At 49.5% G+C, this 25,753-nt stretch overlaps 1 protein-coding gene across 2 annotated transcripts in view; it reads right to left on the bottom strand.

Annotated features, from left to right (window-relative positions):
* The window catches only part of ADAMTSL5 (ADAMTS like 5), a 48,044-nt gene extending 22,964 nt beyond the window's left edge, over nt 1–25,080 (bottom strand). Inside the window, exons 1-8 of one of the 2 annotated variants that reach the window (XM_078885872.1) lie at nt 24,795–25,080; nt 20,396–20,706; nt 17,271–17,346; nt 10,123–10,268; nt 8,395–8,458; nt 6,415–6,523; nt 4,851–4,978; nt 31–154 (exon numbers count right to left, since the gene is read on the bottom strand). In XM_078885872.1, the coding sequence (XP_078741998.1) occupies nt 31–154; nt 4,851–4,978; nt 6,415–6,523; nt 8,395–8,458; nt 10,123–10,268; nt 17,271–17,346; nt 20,396–20,415 (667 nt within the window). In that variant the 5' untranslated portion in view covers nt 20,416–20,706; nt 24,795–25,080. Of the gene's footprint in view, nt 1–30; nt 155–4,850; nt 4,979–6,414; nt 6,524–8,394; nt 8,459–10,122; nt 10,269–17,270; nt 17,347–20,395; nt 20,948–24,794 lie in introns of those variants that run through there. The other variant, XM_078885880.1, reaches the window with a different exon arrangement.
* Between the last annotated feature and the right edge of the window lie 673 nt (nt 25,081–25,753).

Below are 25,753 nucleotides of genomic sequence, written 5' to 3'. Positions count from 1 at the left end.
TGTTGTTGTTGTTAATGTCTGCGCAGTCACCGGTAGAGGGGTGCGACGACATGAAGATGCTCCGGAAGTGCTGGCAGGTATCGTTGTGGCCGCCGCACACGCGGCAGGCATCCTCCTTGGCTCCCGATCCCAGGATGAGGTCACAGCCCGCAGTCTGCGCACCGCAAGGCGCACGCATCCACCGTTTTTGTCGCATTAGAGAGGGCGAGCGCTTGTTAGCAAAGCGTCTATTGAGAAGAGGTCACGTACAATTAGACAAATACGTTGCATGACGATTCGTTAACATCGCTTATGACTCGGCACACCCGCGTGGATTTTTGACGTTGCTAGTAATAACAGCATTAATTAATGCTATGTCAATCCACTAGCTGGAGGACGGCCTACCCATGCCGCAACAAACTGCATGGTTGGCTTACGTGCGGTGCGAAAAAAGTTCAACATTCATACATACATCAGTCAGGAAAGTTGTTTTAACTCTAACTCGCCATGCTGGTCAGGATGGTTTGGTGAAGGAGATTGGGAGGGGGCAGTCCCAGCTCCGGTTGCGGATTTCACTCGCCACTTGCGTTAGCCGTGGCCCGAAATAAAACTCAGGCCACCGGGTTCGTAGTGCGCTAACAACTGTGCCACCACTCACCTCGGTCTTCTCAATCCACAGCCTCTGATCGGTGCTATGTACAGGTGGGGATGGAGGCTGACATTTATGGCTAGGATCACCTGCTGTTCACAAATTATTTTAGTGAAATAACGTTAACTGGTTAAGGTGCTCCCACGAAATATGAAATATTGTTGACTAAGACGTGGTTTTTGGATAGAGGGCTGTGCAAAAAAAGCGCATCGAACAAGTTTGTTTGGACCTGTCAAGTTATGTGAACAAGTGTTGCCTTGGGAGGCATATAAACATATCAGGATCACACCGCCCCACCCCCAATAACTTGCTGCACCCCAAGTTGTTGGCATTGGAAATGGAGTTAAGTGCACGAGGCATGAGAGGATAATCACGGGGTGGCAGCGGGCGAGGGAATCAGCGCCACGAATGTGAATGCCCCCGAGCTGCAGCGCTGGAACGGTTCCCGATTGTGCAAGCTCATGGGGGGGGGGGGTGGGGTGGGGGGGGTGGCTTTATGACGTGACACCAAACACGCGTCCACGTAAACACGCAGTCGGTTCGAAGACAAGAAGGTTACTGAAACCCGCGCGGGAGCGGTGTCGTCTCAACCGGAGCAATGCTAAAAGCCGCAAACGGCAGTCTGCAGGCCACTTCCGCCCTGTGATGCCACGCGCCGGGGAAGTGCACGGCGCGCACGTGCACGGGCACGCCAGTGCACGTGGACGCACGGACCGCTCGTGCTCGGCGGCGACAAATCGAACGCGCGGATTTGACACGACGCGCGGAGGCCACGCACGCGCGCCTGGGCGCTCGCGCGAACACGTGGGGTGCTCTTCTAAAATAAAGAGGGAGGCCGCTGGGCAACGGCGTGCCCTCAAGTGCGACGATGATGACGATGATGACGATGCTGATGACAACAAGCATCCACCACTCCGCCGTTTCCTCCTTGCGCGCATCGCAACCCGCCGACTCGTTTCTCCCTCGCAGGACCGCTGTGGATTTTGAGACATTTAAAAAAAAATTCCCCCATTTACAGCATCGGCGTGACACTGAAGCCCTCCGGGGAGCAGAGAACTCTTGACGCCACACCCCGTAAAGGCACGCGGTCCTCTCTGTCAGTGCTGGAAAGTTTGTTGTCGAATGCCAGATTTCGCATTGGTTTGTGGCCTGCAACCCGCATCCCTGCTGGGAATAAAACCGCGAGCATGCTGCGCCATGGCCTAATTGCCTTCTGACGCGGAACACGTGTTACAGATTTACTGGACAGTGCGCACGTCTATGGGACACTTGTTTTCAATGCGGATGATGGGTAAATATACACGAGTTCATGGGAATCAATTCACGACTGAGTTATTTACATTGACATGTGCATAGAAAGTTGCTTTTACTAGGTGTGTAGTGGTAAATCGAATCGCCGATTTAGTCTGAAAATCCGCGATACATGCGTCCAATCACACGTGTACAAGTCGATTTTTGAATGCAAATGACAAGTTCATCACTTGGGCTAACGGAGCAAACAAAACTGGACGAATGAGCCAGGAAAAGAAAAACAAAAAAAATGAGATGGTAAAAAAACAAGATAAATTATTATTATTGAACCAATTCGTGGCACTGCCTTGCGACAGCTCTTCCCAAGTACAGCTTGCTTCTGTGGTTGGTCTAGATTCTACGTTTTATGTTATCTTATTCCCCTAAATTGCATCCAATTTGCATAAATAGCAAATAATCGACTCTCCCATGCATAATTCAATGTCCACTGGATCTCTGCCATCTGGTGTCTGCATCTTTCTCTCATCAACAAGGTGACATCAACACTAATTATGCTCATGATAGAACCTTGCATACGCAAGAGTGCACAAACAGTCGGCTCAGTACTGAGTCTGCGGCCACTAGTTGTGTAGATTTATTAATATTATTATCATGTAAGAACTGTTCTCTTATACGTGACGAAGTGGGGGGGCAACTTCAAAATGTACTCAATGGCCACCTGGAACCATTTGCTATTCAGGCATCCCCAACCTCCACAGCGTCGCTGCTCCCCAGCATTGGATAAACTGACGCTTGTGTCCGCAGCAGGCGAAACCGTGCTGCTCATGGAATTGTCACCCATAATACAGGGTTTTTTTGGGGGTTAGAGCGGGTAAATATATAAAAGTGTCGTTAAACCCGCCACCACCCGACACAGCCAACTAGTAAGGTTTGTCACGTAAACAGAACGTGGCCAACTCGTTATTAGTACAGCAACACTGGTGTGTTGGAGAGCCAAGCCATAACATTTACAATCTGAGTACGACGTTTCGCCAGTAATTACAACTAGCTTCGTCAGGCGACAGCCAGATTTGTCACGCTTGCAACTCAATTCCCCAACTCCTGCCGCAAAACATACACTTCCTCGTATTTTCTGATTATTACATTGCATGAGAGTGTGACCCGGGCCTGATGTTTTCTCAAAAGTTATGAGCACCTTAACCCATGTCCGGAAAATCCATGAATGTGATTTGAGACGTTCGAGACAAAGATCTCGGAGAGATTACATTTGTATCGATAGCTACATTTTAACGTGCAATTTTATTGAGGGACTGTGTGTTGTCTTGTTGTGGTCTAAGGCTGTTGTTTTGTTGCCTTGCCCAAGCTTTTATGAAAGCATGTTTGTTGAACTTCTCTTGCACCGTACGTAGTCAACCATGCTTTCAGGAAGTCCTGGAGAAGGGCAACAAACTAAACACAATAATCTGCAAAATCGGCAGGAATTGATATACGTTTGCAATTTGTACTTCTGTACTTGATTTATTTTTATTGTTTTAATGACTCGCTTAGCTTTTCTACACTTTGCACTCCTATCGGTTTTTGTATTCTTTGTTGTTGCAACTTTCTGACCCGCCCGTACTGGACATCTGTGAAAAAGAGCTTCATAGCTCATCTGATTCCTCCTCTGGTCTAAATAAATATCCTGATTCTGATTTCGACTTTGGCCTAGCGATAGGGGGTGAGAGTCATGTGTGTCCAATGTAATAGTAAAAAAAAATCGAATCTGTCAACCGAATCTGATGTGGAGGCGGCAAAAAGAAACACACACACAGCCCATGAGCTCTGCCCTACGTCTGTTGAGTTCTGAGCTGAACCCAAATGACAGGCAAGCACAGAAGCAGTCTTATGGTTATACTTGTGAGCAACATCAAAGGCTCCATTCCTGTACGTTAGCGCTTCCACAAGAAATGTACTGACGCAAAATAAACCGCTATTAAAATTGCAAATACACATTCTATGCACACCATGTTGGAGAGGCAAGAACTTCAGAGGAAGAGATCCTGAGTTAGAACCCACGGTCGACTCAAGTAAGCACCTCCCTCGTGGGTCATTAACAGTGGTTATTCTACGGAGATACTGGTCCTTGCCACACCAATGTGGAATTCCTGCTGCCGGGTCAAAATTGTCAATACAGAAATTCACCACCCAATGTAGAGACAGTTTGACTTCATACACAGGACTGTATGAAACTCCCTTCCCCCAGCCAGCCATTGTCAACTCCCTGCCGCTGTTCATATAAATTAAAATCCTGTTGTATTGTACATAATCCTACCTGTGCACAGCTTAGAAGTATTATGGCAAGAGGCAGCTGTGCTCACAGCTGTCGCACCACGGTGGTGAGATGTTAACTACCTCGCCTGGTGTACAGGAGGTAGTAGGTTCGATCCCGACCTTGACGCCTATATATTTGTAGTTTGCATGTGCTCCCAGGGGTCGCATGGATTTTTCCTCAGGTTTTCCCTAATATTTAGAAACATGCATTTTAGAGTATTTGGCTATGCTAAACGTCCATATGATAAGCCACTTCGTTGAGCTATCACTTGTGGCCAGGTCGCCTCTCCAAAAAAGCAAAATAGCTCAGTGGGCCTTACCTGGTAAAATAAAAAAATAGCTATAGTTAGTTATAGTTATTAATTGTCCCTTGCTGCGTGAATGCCTCCCCCCACACCATGCCAATTATGGGGGATTATTCGGCCATACTTCACCACGATGGTCAGCGTGGGTTGGTTTTGGAAGGAAGGCTAAGATCGGTTCAGATATCACTCGCAACGTGGCCAGGAATCGAACTTGAGCAGTCAGGTTCACGACGCAGCACGCTAACCACCGCGACACTGCAGCACGCCTTTCCTAATGCATTTACAACCTGAGCCGCCGCGTGAACTTGCAGAGATGCGTGCACCACCACTACCACGACCACCACGAGAGGACTCACCAGGCACTGACCATTGACGCAAAGTTGGCCCAAGTCCATGCCACAGCGAGTCCCATCGAGCACCCGGCCAAAGTTGTAATAGAAGTTCTGTCCCGTGGCGAGGCAGTTCAGCTCGCACTGGTTTATAGCTGCAAAGGGGGCAAGACAACATTGTTGTTCGTGAAAAGAAGGGTCAGTGTTGGCTCTCTTACGTATGTTTTATTGTATGTGCTCTTTGCAGATCTTTGTCAATCCCCTGCTGGATTAAGTTCTCTCCAGGCCACGTCGGTCATGGGGGTTGGACCGACAGTTCTTCAGGGACAAGTTCAAATATCGCTCACCGCTGATGGAAGCCGTGGTCAGGAATTGAACACAGATCGCCAAGCTGCACCATTTTTAAAATAGAATCAAACACATGCCTGTAAACTGCATGCATTGGAATGGCCTTGTTGTCTAATGTCTGCCCATTGCTACGTACCATATGTACTTGTAAGTTCGTTGAATGACTTTTTTAAATTTGTAATGGAACATTAAATGTATTACATAGCTTTAAGCTGAATGCAGATTCTAAGCTTCCGAACAAAGAGCCAATGTGTTTTGGCAGGGGCAATTCTGCATGAAAACAGGGGCAAGCACCGTGAAATGTAGAGGCATATTTAACAAGTGGAAATACGTTATGCTCTCAGCTTCTACAAAGAAGACTTCATAGAGATGGAGACACAAGATCATAGACCTTGGACTATTTATGAAACAGAGCTCCGTTTTTGAGACTACATTGACACCCACACTTCTAAATATTCACCAAATTCTCAGAAACATCCCCTGTATACCCTTTAGCAGGCTATTGGGGCAAATATTATTTGCGAGTGTCTATCAAGGCCACATCGGCATACAAGGGGGTGGCAAGCACGACCCCATGCTAGCTTTGTTTTCCCAGTGCTGGTTTACCTACCACACCAAGTATTCAGTGAAAGCTGAGTCGATCTAAGGGATGCCCATGACTCGTTTTTCTCGCTCTCCACACTGATGTTGGCTGTGGCTGAGAATTGAATCCGGGTCACCCAGTACAGAAACCACTGCATTACTGTGCCCCCAAAAAACTCGCTAACAGAGCTTGGCCGAACAATATAGGCTATACGGGGGGACCTTTGACCTTGACCAAATTCTTACAAAATACACGCGCACACGATCCATCATTAGACAAGGAAATACATTTTGTACATATGTAATTTGCGCCATTCTAATATCACAAACGTGCCATGCTCGCAAAGTTCCGCAAATGGGTATAGACCGCAAGTAGGGGTGAAATGTAAAAATGTGGTTTTAACCAATTTAATTAATATGCGGGTAATTTTTCAACATTTTCCAAATTTGGACCAGGACAGCGGCTCACACACACGGCCTCAATCCTTCTCATATGATGTCACGGGATCTATAACGTCCGCCATTAAGCGTGTGGTGTGTAGTTTCGTTTCATACGACCATGGCATGAAGCATGACGGTCGCCATGCTCGTATCGCAAAGCACTGCCACGGGCAGCAAATGGCGCAACCGCTCGGCCACATCGCCACCCGGCAACGTTTACCTCCGTGAAAGGGAGTCCACTGAAATATTCCTCCGTGTCCCCGGATTGGGCGGTCGTTGTATAAGGTGCACTGCATTTCCCTGAAATCTACCGAGCCTTGAGGACATTCCTGAAAAAAACAGTGATTTCTTTTTTTCAATCGTTACCTTGCTCAACTAGTATAGGCATATATATGGAAATATATACAAGCGACACTCCGGTGTGTGTTTCCAGGTTGTACAAAAGTTTTGACTGGATTGAAACGTTGGACATCGTGTAGAACAACACACAGAACGACCAGAAAACACATCGGACAGCTCTACAGCAGGACCGCGAAAACCTACGCAGTTATACAGAGCTTAGTTTAAAAGCATTCGATTTGAAGTGAATAACTCACCTGCTGTTTCCATGAATAACTTTAGAATGCCCATTATATTTTTTCACCAGAATCTAAATTAAAGAAAATTGGCAAATGCTTCCAGGCCAAGTGTAATTGAATATTTTCTTTTTAAAATATATATATCTACAAACCATGGAAACAGCAGCAGGTGACGTAATGAATTCTTCACTCAAAATAACATAATTTTTACCTGAATGGGACTCTTGCTGAGGCAATCGCGTGATAAATCATTGTTCGGTGCCACAACTAAGTTGATCACCCTGCTGGGAATGAAGCCAATGTAAAGCCACCTCCGGCCAATGCCATTACGATTAAACATTCCAGCCGAAAATGCTTTCCGCGGCGTGCCACACTGTTGCACACGGGGCAGCCTCCCAGTGGGCCCTCTCCACCCCCCTCCACCACCCCCGTGCCTAAGTCCTCACCAGCGGGGGAAATTGCACCCTCTGGGCCAGTGGCAGTTAGAGCCATGATGCCAGAGGCTGGGCCCCTGCGATGACTTTTGCAATTATTTCACGCACTTTGGTTTTAGTGGCATTATATTTTTTTGGGCGGTGATGAGGGAGAAACATTTGTGTTTCTTCCTACATCCAGACTCCACTTAAACGCCCTTCTATTACCTGCCCTTCCCGTTATCTGCCACCCTGAATTGATACATGACAAATTCTATCACCCTTACATGAATTATTCCTTATTGTCCACATGTTATTTCGTGGACAGGAGGCATCACTTCTTCGTTTGGCTGATGTTGACATTGGCGCAGATAATCCAAAAGGCATCACTCCATTCTCCACACTTTTCCACGGAGAGAGGAGGGGTCACCGTATTATCCATTGCTTATCTGCAGGTAACAAACCACTGGCTGTGGTCTCCTGGAAGCACCAAATTCATCCCATTATCCGAGCATTAGCTGCTGAAAGCCGCAAAGATAAGAGGAGTAATATCTGTGGAATAATGCTAATAATGTGTAACACGTAGGCTTTTGCGACCAATATTATCCATATTAGAGGGTTTTTTTGGGTTAGATCGCGTAAATATAAATGTGTCGTTAAACTGGCCACCACGGGTCCACCACAGGGCGAGTTTCACAACATATTTATATATTTATATTTGAAAATAGATGTTCCCCTTTTTCTGGCAACAAAATTGGTGTGGACCAATCAGTTTAAAAAAATGCATTTATTATCAGAGCCCGTTTTTTTTTCATTCTGACCCCAAGTATTGTGGTTAATGCAGACATGATTAATTGTAAAAGGTTTCAGTTTGGTATTTTAACATCTCAACACCACCTGTTTTGTTGCCAGAAAAAAGGGGAAAACCTATTCTCATATTTTGGTGCTGGCAAAGGAGGTCCCATGATATTTATATTTACGCGATCTAACCCAAAAAACCTCTATTATGGACAATGCGAATTATACGATCCACCAAAAGCTTCACCTCCTCTTTCTGTATGTATGTATTGATGTATGTATGTATGTTTGTATGTATGTATGTTGTATGTATGTATGGATGTATGTATGTATGTTGTATGTATGTTGAACGTATTCACATCGTACATAGTCAACCGTGCTAAATTGAATATCAAATAATTAGTACCGTACCACCACCATGTTGCACGCCTGGTACTGGCGCTCGTCCCCCTGACAGGGCTCTGTGTCCGGAAATCTGCGTGGGTTGAAATAAATAGTAATCAAAGCATTGGCAACAAACGATGGGCAAACGCACGTTCACAATCGCCACCAGGTCGTGTAGACTGTGGAAGCGTTAAGACGGTGACTGCATTCTCAAACAGGCTCTTGGTGGGAATTTTGGAGAGAAAAAAAGTCACTTCTAGAAAAGTATTAATTAAATATTGAACCTTTCAAAGCTCTATAATTTACCATTAGACATGTGAATTTAGTACGAAATGTCATCGTTGCTTTGCATTCCAGTTGCTGCATATAAACAAATATGAACATAACTCTGAGGGCCGGACCTTGCCGAAGTTACTAATGCCTGTTGTTGCTGTCTTGTGATCCAAAGTTAAACGTAGTTCAGCACGAACATTGCTCCTTCGATAACTTTAAAGCACCATTAAACCCTCGCAACCACTTTTGCTAATCAGTTCTGCCAAAAAAAACAGTAAACTGCAAATAGTTCTTATTCGGTATTTAGCTAAATGTCACTCGTGATGAATAAAGTTCTTACAAATAATATTTTAAAATATATGAATGTAAAATGAATAAACAGGCTACATGCAGTTCACAACTAATGGCATAGTTTCTGATGATTTAACATATATATTAAATATATTCCAAAATGTTTAACCAACACTAGTAGAGGCACAGAGCAAACATTTGCATTTATTAGAACTTAATACAACAGTAGTGGACTGTCACTTTTGGGGAAGCAAGTAAAAACAATTCTCCATGCCGATACCTGATACCACTTAAGGTGTTGTTTCTTAGTACAACCTCTAGATTATGTCAGTGCAAATAATTGCGTGTGTAAATTGCTCACTCTGTGCATATCTGTCAAATGGATTGTGCGAGCTCGATAACGCAACGCTCGTGCTTTTTTCGCTACATCAACACTCAGTGGTGGTTGTGTGCAGTGACAGTTGGATAGGCTGCGAGTGGTCATCTCATAGCTACAACTTAATCACCTGGATTTTAATTTCAGGTGGTGACCCCTAATTTTTATCCAGAATCTCAGCAGCACTGGCCCAGTGCCTCAACACAGACTTTAAACCCCAAAAGACACCTGGCTATGACATGTTTGTGGTCTTAACCCTCTCATGCATCATCATGTCCACTGTGGTGGACTGCTATGTTTTATGAGCCTGCTATGAAATAATATTTTAAAAAATCGTCAATGAATTTGGGAGAAGTTCCTTGAGCTCCAAAAATCACATTAGCTCAAGAAAACATCTATTTTTGCTATTCATTATTAATGAATGAGTGGGTTTAGGATGATGATGACAACGATGATGTTGATGAGTATGGCTAACTTGATATAACTACTGCCTGTGATCCGTTTCTGGTCATCCATCGCCCCTTACTTTGTCCTCATGATACAAACCTGTCCATAGAATAATAGCAATATAGTGTACAACAACATAGGGTACTATAACATAGGATTATTATGGATAGGCATATCGTATATCCGGTACTCTAGTGGTAGTGCCTTACCCCAATGTATGCATGTATGTTGAACTTCTTTCGCACTGTACGTAGCCAACCCTAACCCCAAGCCAGCCGAGTGAAAATTTGACGACGACGCTGCTGCCGATGGCGAGTCTGACATGACTACGGCGCGGGTGAGCGGGGGCGCGAGCGAGTGGACCGCACCTGGAGGCACACCGCCTGCTCCGGAGGGTGACGCCGCCGCCGCAGGAGAGGGAGCACGGGCTCCAGGCTGACCAGGGCCCCCACTCGCCCACGGAGAGCGCCTGCCGCTTCGGCCGCGACAGCAGCGCCGCAGGCCTGCTGCCAGCCTGCCCAACACAAACGGTGGGCGCCACGGAGGCGAGACGTTAATTACCTCACCTGGTATCGATCTCGAGCCTGACGCCTGCTGTACGTGAAGTTTGCATGTTCTTCCCGTGGTCGTGTGGATTTTTCTACGGGTCCTCCGGTTTTTTCCCCTCCACATTTAGAATCAATGTGCGTTTAGAGCATTTGGCCGCTGTAAATGTCCACCTGCTAAGCCACTTAAGCGTCGAGCTATCATTTGTGGCCAGGTCGCTTCTGAAACAAACGCTGTATAACTAAGTGGGCCTTACCTGGTAAAATAAAAAAAATTGTTATAGTCTTTTAAATGCCACCATCACTCTCAGGATTCACCACCACTACGACTGAACTTATTGAAGGGCTATTTCAGCTGTTCTCAACCAGCGGGGAGGGGTGGTGGGAATGTGGGAGTAGCACAGGCTGCGGCATGGATACCGTGCAGGAGAAATGTTGAATGTGCGCAGGGAACGTCAGTGCGACAAAACCATTGATACACAACATACAATCGATGCCTTATTAACATCGCGTTGACTAGGGGTGTGGACATGTGCCCTCTCTGTGTATTGTGGCCTTAATAACCTTGCGGATTACTAAGGTCTTGATTCATTTTGAAACATGATCCATGTCACACACAAGGCTATTGTGAACAATATAGCACATAAATAGTGCCTGGGGCCATTAAGTCAAATATAGCCGAATTATTAGGGCAAAGGTAAAATTTTGTTCAATAACAAGTGGAGGAAAAATCACGAAACATATTTCTTAAGCAAAAATACACTTACGATGTGTTTACATTGGAACGATTTAGTAAATTCAAGCTGATGTTGTAATTTAAATGTTTGTATTGTATTTGGGTTCTAATCCTCTCCGGCCTATAAGCCTTGGACTTGAACGTTGTCTTGAGCACCGGTTCCTGGCAGCTGATTTATCTTCCCGTCGAGTGAGATACGGAACCAGACTGAGCCAAGCAAACTGCACATACCTTGAGGGAAGACGGTACTCATAAATTACCCTCAACAAACTCGATGGCACGCCCTCGCCTTGTAGACATCTCACACGAGAGAGGTCACATTTTTCCCCCTCTCTATAATTTACTTATCAAAAGTGTATTTCTAGGAAAAAATCGAATTGATCTGAAATAGAATTGCTTCCGTTACAAAATCCTATGGATGTGTGCAGACAGCCGTTACAATTCCAGTCGTTTGATCATTTCCCCGGCAAGAAGCCAATGAGATATTGAGTCTTTTTTTTCTTCACAAGGAAGCCTTGAGTATTATAAGTAAAATACAGAGAAGAGGGGATGGAGAAAAAACCCCTCAAATAATTATGGATAATTAGTACAAAAGTCAGTCAATATGATGGCACAAAAAAGGGCCTTGCTTTACATTTGTGGAAGCTGACCAACATGTTTTTATTTAAGCAACACATTACATCAAAATAACTCAAACGTAGTGAATTCAAGTTCCGTATAACATGTCAAAGTTTTAGTTCAATACAATACGTTTGTAGTCGAATGTGCAAACACGCCACAGCCGTTCGTGTGCAATCCTTTGGGAGGATGCACTGACACCAAATCATCTGTCTCTGATGATGAACCTACAACTTGCATAATTTCTGCTGTGTTCATCTCAGAAAGCACCTCTGTTGGGGGGGTTCCTGTGCTCATCTGATTAAGTGTCCTGCAGAACCACAGAGACAAAGATCCCCCGTATAGCTTACAGAGGCTGTTGGCACAAGTGCTGTCGTGAGGACCTATTGCACTGCGCCACAAACCGGAAGACCTTCGATCAGTTCCCACTCATGGCCAGAACCGCCAGCGAATATCTGAACCGGTCTACTCAGCCTTTAACGAGTATCTCGAGTGGCGTGGAAACATTCTCACCGGGGAGACAAAGGCGGTCAGGTATAGCTCAGGCCACAACAACTCCCTCATGTGGTGCATTCATAAGTGGAGATTTCCGGACACGTGCGACGAAGAGCTTCATAGCTCATCGGGTTCTCCCAGCTGAAATCAAATTTCTTTGTCTTTTGAGCTATGCATGCACGGAGACCCTGCAAACCCTGCCACTGAACCAGAGGCGGAGTTTAACGTCTATATTGGGGGGGGGGGGGGGGGAGCAGGGGTTCGCTTTGTCCCTCACATTCGGAATCACAGGTGAATATAATGACTTTAGTTTTAATCTTAATTGTAAACGACAGAAAATAAATGTATAAAAGTGTTAAGTTTGCCTGGGGTGTTGCCCCCACGTGCACCTCCCCCCCCCCACAACTCTGCCCATGCACTGAACCCGGGGAAAGAAAACAATGTTGGGTGCCAACCGCACAAATAAATCATCCACTCGAGGCTCGGCTGCGGAGTTACCTCTGTGCGCAGCGCAGCGCTCCGCGTGCCGAATGGCGATTCGAGCCACTGAAGCCGCGGAGGAATATGACAATCTCGTCATCGCCGCAAACACGGCAAACCACAAAAGCGGTTTTAATGACGGCTCCAATTTCCTCCTCCTCCGCCCCTCGTCATCCAGAGGGGGGGAAATGATGCTGAGGGACTGCAGCCACCTGTCACCGTGTTGCCAATTGACCGGAATTAAGAGATGAAAACACGTTGCGATTTACGAGTCACGCTGTGCAGAGAACGACGATAATTCAAATGCGAGATGAGGGCGGGTGTCACGCATTAACTGAGGTAACGAGTGAAATGTACCGGTTGTGTCAGGTATCTTGTTGCTCCTGTATTTAACCCAATGTGCACGGCACATTGGCTCCTCGTTTGAAATGCAAAAAAACTGCATCCAGTGCAATCCTTATTCTGTAGGTCAAAATAATCTGGGTTTTAAAGGGCTGCTATACCACTTTTATTTTGCTATTTTCTTTCTTTTGCAATCACATTTATTGTGGTCATATACGTTGCCTTTAGTAGCAATTGACCAATGAAATGCAAAAATAAGCTTTAAAATACAATAAAGTGCAATGTCAAATATTTAGTTAAAACATTCATTGGTTGTAAAATAGCTCATTTGAACTACACATATGAACTTTGATCTTGTGACTGATGCAAACATCAATTGATTAAATTACTCTTCACTGCATACATATGTACGCGTTAAGTAAAACTGGGTTTATGTTAGAATTGCCCTCGTGGGAGTGGTTTGATAACAGCGACCACTTTCCTTGTTCCTCCTGAGCATCATTCCCAAGATCTAACCACCCATTCATCAGCAAGCGCGCACACGATACTGCGGAAGCACAATCTTACAACATGAGCTTGGCAAACACAATATCACGTGTGATGGGAAATCCGTTTTTCGTGATTTGCTGTTAACTACAACATTTTAAAATATCTCGCCATGCACAGGCCAGGGCATGAGCTCAGGCAGCTTGGTGGGGAATTTAGGACATCCAAAACATTAAAAAGACACACAGTCCTGGCATACAAGTCAGAAGATCCCCGGTAGAAGTTCAGGGAGCTCACGAACAGGCAGCCTTGAGAGGGAGGTTGAAACATCCTGTGGGCAGGTCAGGAGGTCATGGAATTGCCAGTGCAGAGGTCAGAAACACCAGGCAGAATGGTAGAGAGAAGAGGGGGAGGAGGATGTGAGACCAGGAGAGAGGAAGTAAGATCCTTGAGAGGTTTTTTAAAATGCACAATAAGGAAATAGGGCGATATAGGCCAGGTTGGAAATCGTGGACTGGGATGTCAAGATACCTGAAAAAGTGGTCAAAAATACGAAGGGGAAGTCAAAATTCCCAGGTACAAGGATGGGAGCCCAGGAAATGACTTTTGAAAGCCCAGGATGAATGTTGAAATGCCTCGATGGAAAGGTTTGAGAGATTCGAAGAGGAGGTCTGGAGTACAGGGGTGGGCATTTGGGAGGCCTGGCACAAAGAGTGGGAGGCTCAGTGCAGCTGGGAGGTCCGAGGGGTAGAGGTCACGGCTCACACTCAAAACTCCCAGGATCAGCAAAATCCAGAGAACGCTCTTGATTTTGTCAACTCAGACAGCTGCCCACCCTGCCTGCAATACCAAAGTCAGGTGTGCATGTCCGAACGTAAGAGGCTAAATACAGCGATGTTTAATGTATAGATAGACATGGCCAGCACATGGACATCCCAGGTCCCCTGAGCACAATTTAATCAGGGGGAACAAAAGGGGTGGTTTTAACGGATACGTGATCAAATATGGGATCTACATTAAACGTGCAAAGAAAGCGACCGATCGACATTTGCCTTTCCCTGCAAGGCTCCCGGGCATCTCTGGGACCCCTTCGATGCTGGGTTTGTCTCGCACTATGGGGTACATACACCAGTTGCACCTGATGGGTGATTTGTCCGTTCGTTGGTGACAGCACGCAAGGAACGTGTATAATCATGATAAAGTACGACTGCAGAGGTGTTCGCGACCGTGCCGGGCGCCTCTCCACTGTGACTTTATATTGTGCCGGCGCGGTGTCCAACGTTTCGCTGCCACGCTTTTTGGAGTTAAAACGTCGGACGTCATGCCAACAAAAACACGCGGTACAAGCCAAACGCACGCACGCACGGCGAGAGTGCGCGGCGGGTTGCTCGCGTCGCGCACGCACCTCAACGAAAAACTGCCGCCGGCAAGATACCGACTACCGGCGAATGCAAGCGAAGCGCGCGCGCAACGTTGGAACGAATGACGGCCAAATGGGCTAACAGAAAATGTCACTCGAGCATCACTTTATACCTGCAGCCAACTCGGCGCAGAGCAACCTAACACCACGTCCCCAAACACCGTTGTGCAACAGGTAATGGCTGTTGATCGCCGATTGAGATTGACGCGTGGGAGTCGGTGCGTCTCTCTTGAACCTCTGACACGGGAATGTGCAGGTAGCTGCCGCCGCCGCCCCGGTGCCCGCGCCGTCAACGCCGACGTTCGTTATTTAATAACGCGTTGCTCGCGTCCCCCATTTATCTCTCTCGCAAAGAACTCCTTACGTTAGCGATCGCGATCGGATAAGCAGAAGGCCGTTTTTTGAGCACCGCGTGCCATAGGCTGCATTTCACAAAACACGGACTGTGATATGTCACATGTAGATGTACTGCGGTCCTGTATAAAAGACAAACATCCCCGTATAGCCTTAACAGACTGTTGGGGCAAGTGCTGCTAGTGAGTGCCTATGCAGGCCGGAACGTCACACGGGGGAATGGGTGACCAGCACCACGCCCGGTCACCTTTGTCTCCCCAGTGGCGACGTTTTCACATCGCACCAGGCACTCATTTGAGGCTGAGTCGACATTGGGGTTCAGATAATCGTCACTGGTGTTAGCCGTGAATGGGAATCGAACTCGGGTCGCCAGGTTCCTAGTGCAGCGCGCTAACCACTACACTACTGATCCCCACATACAAAGACAAATATCCCCCGTATAGCAGCCTTAACAGACCGTGGATGACTTACTTAATCCAAAGACACGTAACGATGAAGATTCGCGCAATTTCTAGAGCGGCAGGCTCCCGCGTGCAAACGCTGCACTCGCGTGCAAGTCCCAAGTGTGGGGTCGACTATTGTCCGGAATAACAGAAACTCTGGGCTACGAATACGATGAAGGTAGACAGGAGGGGGCCCCATTGCACTCGTTGCACCAGGGCCCATGCCAACCACACTAAGCCCAGGGTTTAATGTCAGCCAAAACTGCCTGAGGCTGGGCTCCTGAAAATGTTCTTTGCCGAGCCCACTCCCCCACCACCCCGTGACTGCAGGGGTGGGTGGGGGAACCCGAGAGATCGGGGGACTCCCAGAAAATATTCCATTAGAATGTCAGCCCTGGCTATGGCACTAGGTAGACTCAGCTACTGGGGAGACCCATCCCACCATTTCAGTATGTATGTTTAACTTCTTTCGCACCGTACGTAAGCCAACCGTGATAATCGGAGGTGCGGGGAAAGGACAAATAAACGAAACACAAAAAGCAGTTATCAAGAAATTCGTTTTCAGTCCAGATTTTAAAGGGCCATATCTCCAGTGGCTTCCGAATATCGGAAGAACACACAGTGAGCCCCACGTGGTGAGCTGTCACCACTCCGTGAGAAGTCAGACTTGGATCAACCTTTACCGTTACCGTTGCCGAAGAAGAGGCGATGGAGGTAACAACACTGTGGTGTTCGATGTGTGCCAGTAGACCCCTGCCAAAGCAGTACGCAAAGTGTTTTTCGAGTGCGTGGGAGGTCGGTTGCGTCAGGCGAAGACCAAATATTCCCTGCAATAAAAACAGGTAGAATTCCCACCACTGGTTTGGGAGCCACAACAGAAACGAGCACAGCTCAGTAGTATATCTCATCCAGCAGTGGATAAAAAAAACCGGACTGGACACAGCCTCTTAGTAGCAAGGGGGTGGTGGAGGGAGCTGACATTGCCCCCCCTCCCCCTGCTGAAGGTTCAGCCTCCCTTATACATTCTTAAAGTCATGATGATGGTCTTAATACCGTAATAATGATAGTGTTAATGGTGATGACGGTGGTGGCAGGAATGTTAGTGATTATAATGAGGGTCATGTGTCCCTCCCTCCCCAACCTCCTTGAGCATTTGTATCCAACCCCGCAAACAAGTCACGCACGTCACAGCGTGGGTCGTACCGCGGTTTTTAATCTCAGCTGGAACAACACCACCGCCGTTCCCCGAACGTCGAGTGAGAAATTCAGCCAGTGGCTGCAGCGTACACGGCTTGCCACGTGGTGAGTTGAGCGGCCCTTCCGATTGCCAGTTCAAAGGCTGGTTTGGCGTTGACCCAACCCATCATCCCTCCGGGGGCGGGGGATCAATAAAATGCCAACCGCTTTGTGGGGAAATCAACGGTGGTTTCGTGTATGGATAAACTGGCCCCTGCCACCGGAATGAGGAATTCCCACCACTGACTCGTGACTCTGAAGGAGGAGACGAGAGGCACCTCAATGCTCGTTTGAGCAGGAAATCGCATGTGACTTGTATTCGTTTACTGTATACATGTACATGTACAGTACGTTGCCTTACCTCGCCACTGAGGACGCAGAACGAGAGGAGGATCCAGAGAGCGGGCATGGCAACCCCGATGGTAACACCAACATCTCTGCAACACAAACGTAATCATCATCATCATTGCCACGTGTCATCCCAACTGAGTCGTTTTCACGTGTTTTGTTTTTACTTCGATGTTTTGGGGTTGTTTGGGCCAACACCAATTACTTTGCATGTGAGCGGTGGTTTGGTTTGGTTTGATAATTGGTTTTTTACCCTTCTATCTGGCAACAAAACTGACACCTTTTTACCTAGTCTCACATGGGTTGGACCAGATGCGCCTTTTGGCGTCATCTTGTCCAACCCATGTGAGACTAGGCTCTAAGGAAAGCTGTCTCGGGTGTGGACCAATCAACTTCAAGGACAGTGCACATTATCAGAGTTATGTTCTTTTGTTTGTATTATGACTGCAGGTATTGCGGTCTATGCAAACATGACTCCTTGTAAAAAGGTGTCAGTTTTGTTGCCAGATAGAAGGGTAAAAAACCAATTATCATATTTTTACTGGCAAATGAGGTTCCCATAGTGTAGTTGGTTTGTTTTGTTGGGTTATTTTGTTATGACAGTAAAAACCCCACGCAAAACAACCGGTGGAGAACGTAACAGCATACTCCACACGCAGGAGTCGCGAACCCAGGCTCCCCATACCCCGCAGTGTGTTGCTGTGACGGCACACAAAGTGCTGTTTACACCACCGCCCTTTGCCAACCCCGAGCGAAGGGCACGATAGGTTCGGAGCCACGCGGCTTCAGCGCGCACTTTACAAGTCGCCTTGTTTAAACTTCCATTATGTAAGCGCATGCCACAGATATACAGCCGCGCAGTCCACGCGCACGAGAGGGATAAGGCGACGAGGGGGAGGAGGGAGAGAAGGCACCGCACCTTGCAGATATCTACAGGTTGAACGTGACATAAACGGGGTCCAACTCACTGGGAGTTTACCACACACAATCAGCACAATCAGTGCGCACTCGCTGTCAGCGTGGATTTTTTTTTCATAAAGATATCTCGTACTGCTTTGGTATTTATGTGTTGACACGAAGCTCGGCAAAACGTGTTAAATAAAACGAGGGTCGGTTAAGAGTCCGTGCACCATAATCATCGGATTGTAAGAGGGCAACTTCCTTCCCTTGCGTTCTAAAGTAAAAGTGCGAGGTGGGGTGGGCGCTTGTGAGTCTTGCTTTGCCGGAGCGTCTTATGATCCGCAGAATACGCTGCGTGTACGTGTGAGAGCGCCTTTTTGAACATCTACGACTGCCAAATAGGCGGCTTCCCTCATCCAGCAGTGAGTAATTAGGCCTTACTTCACCGCACCGGTCAATGCGGGTTGGTGAAAGCGGTGGGGAGGGGGGGCACGAAACGTGACATCAGCGGTGGAGCGGTGGCGCAGTGGTTAGCGCAACGGCGATGTGAACCCTCCGACCCGAATTCTATTCCCGGCCGCCACGGTTCACGTCAGTGACGAGTGATTTCCCTTAACCCCCCCAGCCCCTTTGGCGTACCCCACCCGCCCTTCACCGCCACCCGAACTGACAATCGTGGTGAAGTATGGTCAAACAACCCACCCCCCCCCCCCGTGACTGACATGAAGTTGGGGATGACTTACTTCATCCAGCAGTGGAATGACAAGCAGCTGTACATTAATACTTTATTAATGTTGTCCTTCCCCAGCACCTCCGATGAGTATGATTGGTTACGTGCCGTGTGAAGGAAGTTCAGCAAACATACATATTTATTTTGTTACTTTGCTGAATCATGAAGTTATTGTACAACAGTAATAAAAATTTCTGCACGTCCAATGTGCCTGTGCGTTTCGTTTCTACGTGTGACAGACACACAGACATGCAACAGCATCGCTCCAATAGTTTTCAACACATAACAGATTTTACACATAGCCCTTAGCCAGACTGCACGCACCTTGTAAGATAACCCAGCGATTCAGAAATGCCCCAACAGTCTACATATAAATCATCCTGTCGCATTGTTAAACCAACCGCCAATCACTATCGTTCGTATCCAATCAACACGAGCAATTCCTAGCTCAGAGTTACAATATGTATGTATTCTTGAGAAATCCGATGAGCTCTGAAGCTTTTTCACAGATGTCCAGCTACCCAACCAACTACCACAATCAATTATTAGCCACCCACCGGCTATCCCAGGCAACTAAAGTCATCCTCAAGTAAACCACCGCTATGTTAACCAGTCACCAGCTACCATAACCAATACTCTACCAAGCACCTGTATGTAATTATGCAGCATTCACGAACACAATTACTACTCAACCGGCAGCTCTTAACCAGTCAACAACTACCACAACTCATGTGACTGTTCTAACGTTTAACCAACCTCCGAAAGTACATTCCGAACCAACCCATTTGACATTCTCAGCAAAGCAACAGTCGCGTAACCAACTCCGATTCATACCAAGCGAACACAAATGAATACCTCTTCATCGGATAGGCAGCGCTTGGAAAACCTTTCACCGATACCAGCAGTCCTAGCCAGGACAACTCTTCCCGGCCAAGCAGCCGATTCCAACATTAAATTCAACAGGAATGATCATACAGGACTGCATTACTACTGCGTAGCTGCTCGCGTTTGTAGCTCTATCATCCTCCGATTTGTGTTTGTTGGACACGTTTTGCGACCGTTCGGCGAGATCTCCTTCACGGAACTGAAGAGCAACTCGACTCAGTTTCCTCTGAAGACGTCTCCCCCCCAGCACGTGACGCGAAACGTCGGACAAAATCACGCCGAACTACAGCCAGACACCCACACATCGTCGAGAAATACTTTTCCTAGCAACTGCTGTTTGTGTTCAGTTTGTTGTCTCCCCCCCTGCCGCACCTCCGATTATCACGGCTGGCTACGTACGGTGCGAAAGAAGTTCAACACACAAACACACACATGCTTCGATAACAATCAAAGTGACACGATTCATTCCGAAAGCCATCCCAGCGACAGCGCTGGTCGTGTAACAGTGAGCAGCCGCGTCTCGCTGCGCGCGCGCGCACGTGTGAGTGAGTGAGAGAGATAGGCCACCACGTGTCGCTCTTGAACCCCACGCGTGGTGCGATCGTCCCGGTGTGCCGCCTTACCCTGAGCATTGCCACGTCATGTTTGCCCCCAGGTCCCTGGCTGACGGCCCTGCCGCCTTCTCTTGCGCTGTGATCTTTATTTTCGGCAGAGCTTCCGCGCGCCCTTGGGTGGGGATGCTTTTTTTGGTCGAGACGACAAACTCCAGAGAGCGCTTTTTTGTCCCCCCCCCGCCGCCTGCGCCACTTGCAGCACTCCTCCTCCTCCTCGTCACTCCCTCCTCACTCTTCCTCCTCCACCCCGGGACTCAGGTTCAAACCCTCGCCGCCGCCAGCTCGCGGACGAGAGGGTCAGCTCAGACCGACACAGCACGCTGGGGGAACACAAAAAAAACAACGACAACGACAAGAGTTCCGAAATGTCGTCGGTGTTTTGTTTTGGTTTCTTCGCCCCTTTGCTCCACAATCGCAGTAATCTGCAGGTGTCTCGCGTGACACGGAGCAGAGCGGCGGCGTTCCGATCAGTGGCCGGGTTCACTGCTCTTGCTCAGAGGCAGCGCACGAGTATTTACTGAACGCGCGACGCATCACCCAACTACCCTCTCCCCCGAGTCTTGCACGCTACATCAACGTGGCAGCAATAGGAGCAATTATATCAATATCTATACCCCTATATTCTTGGTTCTTTCGGTAAAGTCACGTAGAAGGGAAATAATAAAATAATATAAATATAAAACAATAACAATTTTCACGACGTTGCAGTCAAAACGTCGTGAGAAATTTGTATTGTTTTATATTTATATTATTTTAGTATTTCCCTTCTACGTGACTTTACCGAAAGAACCAAGAATATGAATCCCTGCAAGTCACGAAAGCTTTAAATCAAAATGTATCTCTACCCTCTTCTTGGTTCTTTCGGTAAAGTCACGTAGAAGGGAAATAATAAAATAATACAAATAAAACATAATAAAATAATTCTCACGACGTTTCGGCCACAACGCAAGCAGCCGCCCTCAGGTGAAGAACAGGTCTGTCGGAAAGACAGACCTCATTCAGACGCTGTCTTTCCGACAGACCTGTTCTTCACCTGTGGACGGCTGCTTGCGTTGTGGCCGAAACGTCGTGAGAATTATTTTATTATGTTTTATTTGTATTATTTTATTATTTCCCTTCTACGCGACTTTACCGAAAGAACCAAAAATATGAATCCCTGCAGTCACGAAAGCTTTAAATCGAAATCTATCTCTACCCTGTTCCAAGCGTCACACGGCCGGGGGCTGTCACCCCTCGTCTTCGTCGTTCTACGACTACCAGCAGTCAAGTGTCACTCCTCCAAGTGCCCCCTCTCTTTATCCACGCGTCACTCTTCCAATCGCTGCTCGAGTGTTAACTACTCAGGGGCTGTCACGATCTTCTCAAGGCTCCTACAACTACCAGCCAGCAGCTCCCTACCTGTCCATGACGTCACTCCCCCAGCAGCTCCCTACCTGTCCACGACGTCACTCCCCCAGCAGCTCCCTACCTGTCCATGACGTCACTCCCCCAGCAGCTCCCTACCTGTCCACGACGTCACTCCTCCAGCAGCTCCCTACCTGTCCACGACGTCACTCCCCCAGCAGCTCCCTACCTGTCCATGACGTCACTCCCCCAGCAGCTCCCTACCTGTCCACGACGTCACTCCCCCAGCAGCTCCCTACCTGTCCACGACGTCACTCCCCCAGCAGCTCCCTACCTGTCCATGACGTCACTCCCCCAGCAGCTCCCTACCTGTCCACGACGTCACTCCCCCAGCAGCTCCCTACCTGTCCACGACGTCACTCCCCCAGCAGCTCCCTACCTGTCCACGACGTCACTCCCCCAGCAGCTCCCTACCTGTCCATGACGTCACTCCTCCAGCAGCTCCCTACCTGTCCATGACGTCACTCCCCCAGCAGCTCCCTACCTGTCCACGACGTCACTCCCCCAGCAGAACCCTACCTGTCCATGACGTCACTCCCCCAGCAGCTCCCTACCTGTCCACGACGTCACTCCCCCAGCAGCTCCCTACCTGTCCATGACGTCACTCCCCCAGCAGCTCCCTACCTGTCCATGACGTCACTCCTCCAGCAGCTCCCTACCTGTACACGACGTCACTCCCCCAGCAGCTCCCTACCTGTCCACGACGTCACTCCCCCAGCAGCTCCCTACCTGTACACGACGTCACTCCCCCAGCAGCTCCCTACCTGTCCACGACGTCACTCCTCCAGCAGCTCCCTACCTGTACACGACGTCACTCCCCCAGCAGCTTCCTACCTGTCCACGACGTCACTCCCCCAGCAGCTCCCTACCTGTCCATGACGTCACTCCTCCAGCAGCTCCCTACCTGTACACGACGTCACTCCCCCAGCAGCTTCCTACCTGCCCACGGGGTCACTCCTCCAGCAGCTCCCTACCTGTCCACGACGTCACTCCCCCAGCAGCTCCCTACCTGTCCATGACGTCACTCCCCCAGCAGCTCCCTACCTGTCCACGACGTCACTCCCCCAGCAGCTCCCTACCTGTCCACGACGTCACTCCCCCAGCAGCTCCCTACCTGTCCACGACGTCACTCCTCCAGCAGCTCCCTACCTGTCCACGACGTCACTCCTCCAGCAGCTTCCTACCTGTCCACGACGTCACTCCCCCAGCAGCTCCCTACCTGTCCATGACGTCACTCCTCCAGCAGCTCCCTACCTGTACACGACGTCACTCCCCCAGCAGCTTCCTACCTGCCCACGGGGTCACTCCTCCAGCAGCTCCCTACCTGTCCACGACGTCACTCCCCCAGCAGCTCCCTACCTGTCCATGACGTCACTCCCCCAGCAGCTCCCTACCTGTCCACGACGTCACTCCCCCAGCAGCTCCCTACCTGTCCACGACGTCACTCCCCCAGCAGCTCCCTACCTGTCCACGACGTCACTCCCCCAGCAGCTCCCTACCTGTCCACGACGTCACTCCCCCAGCAGCTCCCTACCTGTCCACGACGTCACTCCTCCAGCAGCTCCCTACCTGTCCACGACGTCACTCCTCCAGCAGCTTCCTACCTGTCCACGACGTCACTCCCCCAGCAGCTCCCTACCTGTCCATGACGTCACTCCTCCAGCAGCTCCCTACCTGTACACGACGTCACTCCCCCAGCAGCTTCCTACCTGCCCACGGGGTCACTCCTCCAGCAGCTCCCTACCTGTCCACGACGTCACTCCCCCAGCAGCTCCCTACCTGTCCATGACGTCACTCCCCCAGCAGCTCCCTACCTGTCCACGACGTCACTCCCCCAGCAGCTCCCTACCTGTCCACGACGTCACTCCCCCAGCAGCTCCCTACCTGTCCACGACGTCACTCCCCCAGCAGCTCCCTACCTGTCCACGACGTCACTCCTCCAGCAGCTCCCTACCTGTCCACGACGTCACTCCTCCAGCAGCTTCCTACCTGTCCACGACGTCACTCCCCCAGCAGCTCCCTACCTGTCCATGACGTCACTCCTCCAGCAGCTCCCTACCTGTACACGACGTCACTCCCCCAGCAGCTTCCTACCTGCCCACGGGGTCACTCCTCCAGCAGCTCCCTACCTGTCCACGACGTCACTCCCCCAGCAGCTCCCTACCTGTCCATGACGTCACTCCCCCAGCAGCTCCCTACCTGTCCACGACGTCACTCCCCCAGCAGCTCCCTACCTGTCCACGACGTCACTCCCCCAGCAGCTCCCTACCTGTCCACGACGTCACTCCCCCAGCAGCTCCCTACCTGTCCATGACGTCACTCCTCCAGCAGCTCCCTACCTGTCCATGACGTCACTCCCCCAGCAGCTCCCTACCTGTCCACGACGTCACTCCCCCAGCAGAACCCTACCTGTCCATGACGTCACTCCCCCAGCAGCTCCCTACCTGTCCACGACGTCACTCCCCCAGCAGCTCCCTACCTGTCCATGACGTCACTCCCCCAGCAGCTCCCTACCTGTCCATGACGTCACTCCTCCAGCAGCTCCCTACCTGTACACGACGTCACTCCCCCAGCAGCTCCCTACCTGTCCACGACGTCACTCCCCCAGCAGCTCCCTACCTGTACACGACGTCACTCCCCCAGCAGCTCCCTACCTGTCCACGACGTCACTCCTCCAGCAGCTCCCTACCTGTACACGACGTCACTCCCCCAGCAGCTTCCTACCTGTCCACGACGTCACTCCCCCAGCAGCTCCCTACCTGTCCATGACGTCACTCCTCCAGCAGCTCCCTACCTGTACACGACGTCACTCCCCCAGCAGCTTCCTACCTGCCCACGGGGTCACTCCTCCAGCAGCTCCCTACCTGTCCACGACGTCACTCCTCCAGCAGCTCCCTACCTGTCCACGACGTCACTCCCCCAGCAGCTCCCTACCTGTCCATGACGTCACTCCTCCAGCAGCTCCCTACCTGTCCATGACGTCACTCCCCCAGCAGCTCCCTACCTGCCCACGGGGTCACTCGTCCGTGGCTGTCACCGTCTTCCGAAGGCTCATGCACAAGCTGCCAGAGACACTGTCACTCCTGTGAAGAGTCAAGGCGACCCAGAGAGACACCCCCGGCTTGCTTTCTTCTTGTTGCTGTGGTTGTTGTTGTTGCTGCGTCTCTCGAATTGTCTTCAGTCTGTGTGAGATGTTTCAGTCGAGCCCCTTTGCCCTGCCGGCTTCATATGATGCTCCTCCTACTCCTCCCGTGCTGCCCGTGCTCCTCGCGGCGCGTGGCTGCGCGTGGCTTGCGTCGCGGCGTCTCGCCCTCATTGACTCGTGCGCTCTGAGTGAGTGTGAGTGCTCCCCCCTCCCTCCTCTCCCTCCCCTCTCTCTCGCGAGCCCCCTTCTTCAATGCGCTGTTTGCGAGACGCGAGCTTGAATCAGCGGCGTGGCGCGTTTGGCGCCCTCCCGTGGGGTCGGCGCGGTCCGTTTAATTTTAATTTTGTTTGCTGGAAGCGCTGAGAATGGAGTGAGTGGAGGCTGCTTGCTTGCTTGATGTGTGTGTGTACCATACGATGAACTTCTTTCGCGCCGTACGTAGCCAACCGCGCTAATCGGAGGTGCGAGGTGGGGTGGGGGAAGGAGTTGTAATGTGAACCGCAACAGGCCGGAACGTCGTTCCGGGAATTACTTTGGCACGCTGCGGCTACCTCGCCTTGTTTTGTACTCACGATGCTCGCTATTGGCATGGCACTATAGCAATATAGGGTACAAACAGTACAGCGTTCAGATTGTGTTTCTCACTAACACCCCCCCCTCCCCCGGCATGCCTGGAGAAAACCCACAAATACGAGGGGATAACACAAAAATACGCACCAGAAACAGGTCAATACCGTAATAATGGGCACTCCTCATCGTGCAGCTGCATTTCCGACTTCGAACCGATCATCACCTGGATTAAATGGGGCATGCATCGA

The sequence above is a fragment of the Lampetra fluviatilis genome, chromosome 3, assembly GCF_964198595.1.
Source record: "Lampetra fluviatilis chromosome 3, kcLamFluv1.1, whole genome shotgun sequence".
Classification (NCBI taxonomy): domain Eukaryota; kingdom Metazoa; phylum Chordata; class Hyperoartia; order Petromyzontiformes; family Petromyzontidae; genus Lampetra; species Lampetra fluviatilis.
This window is presented reverse-complemented; position numbering and strand designations above follow the sequence as displayed.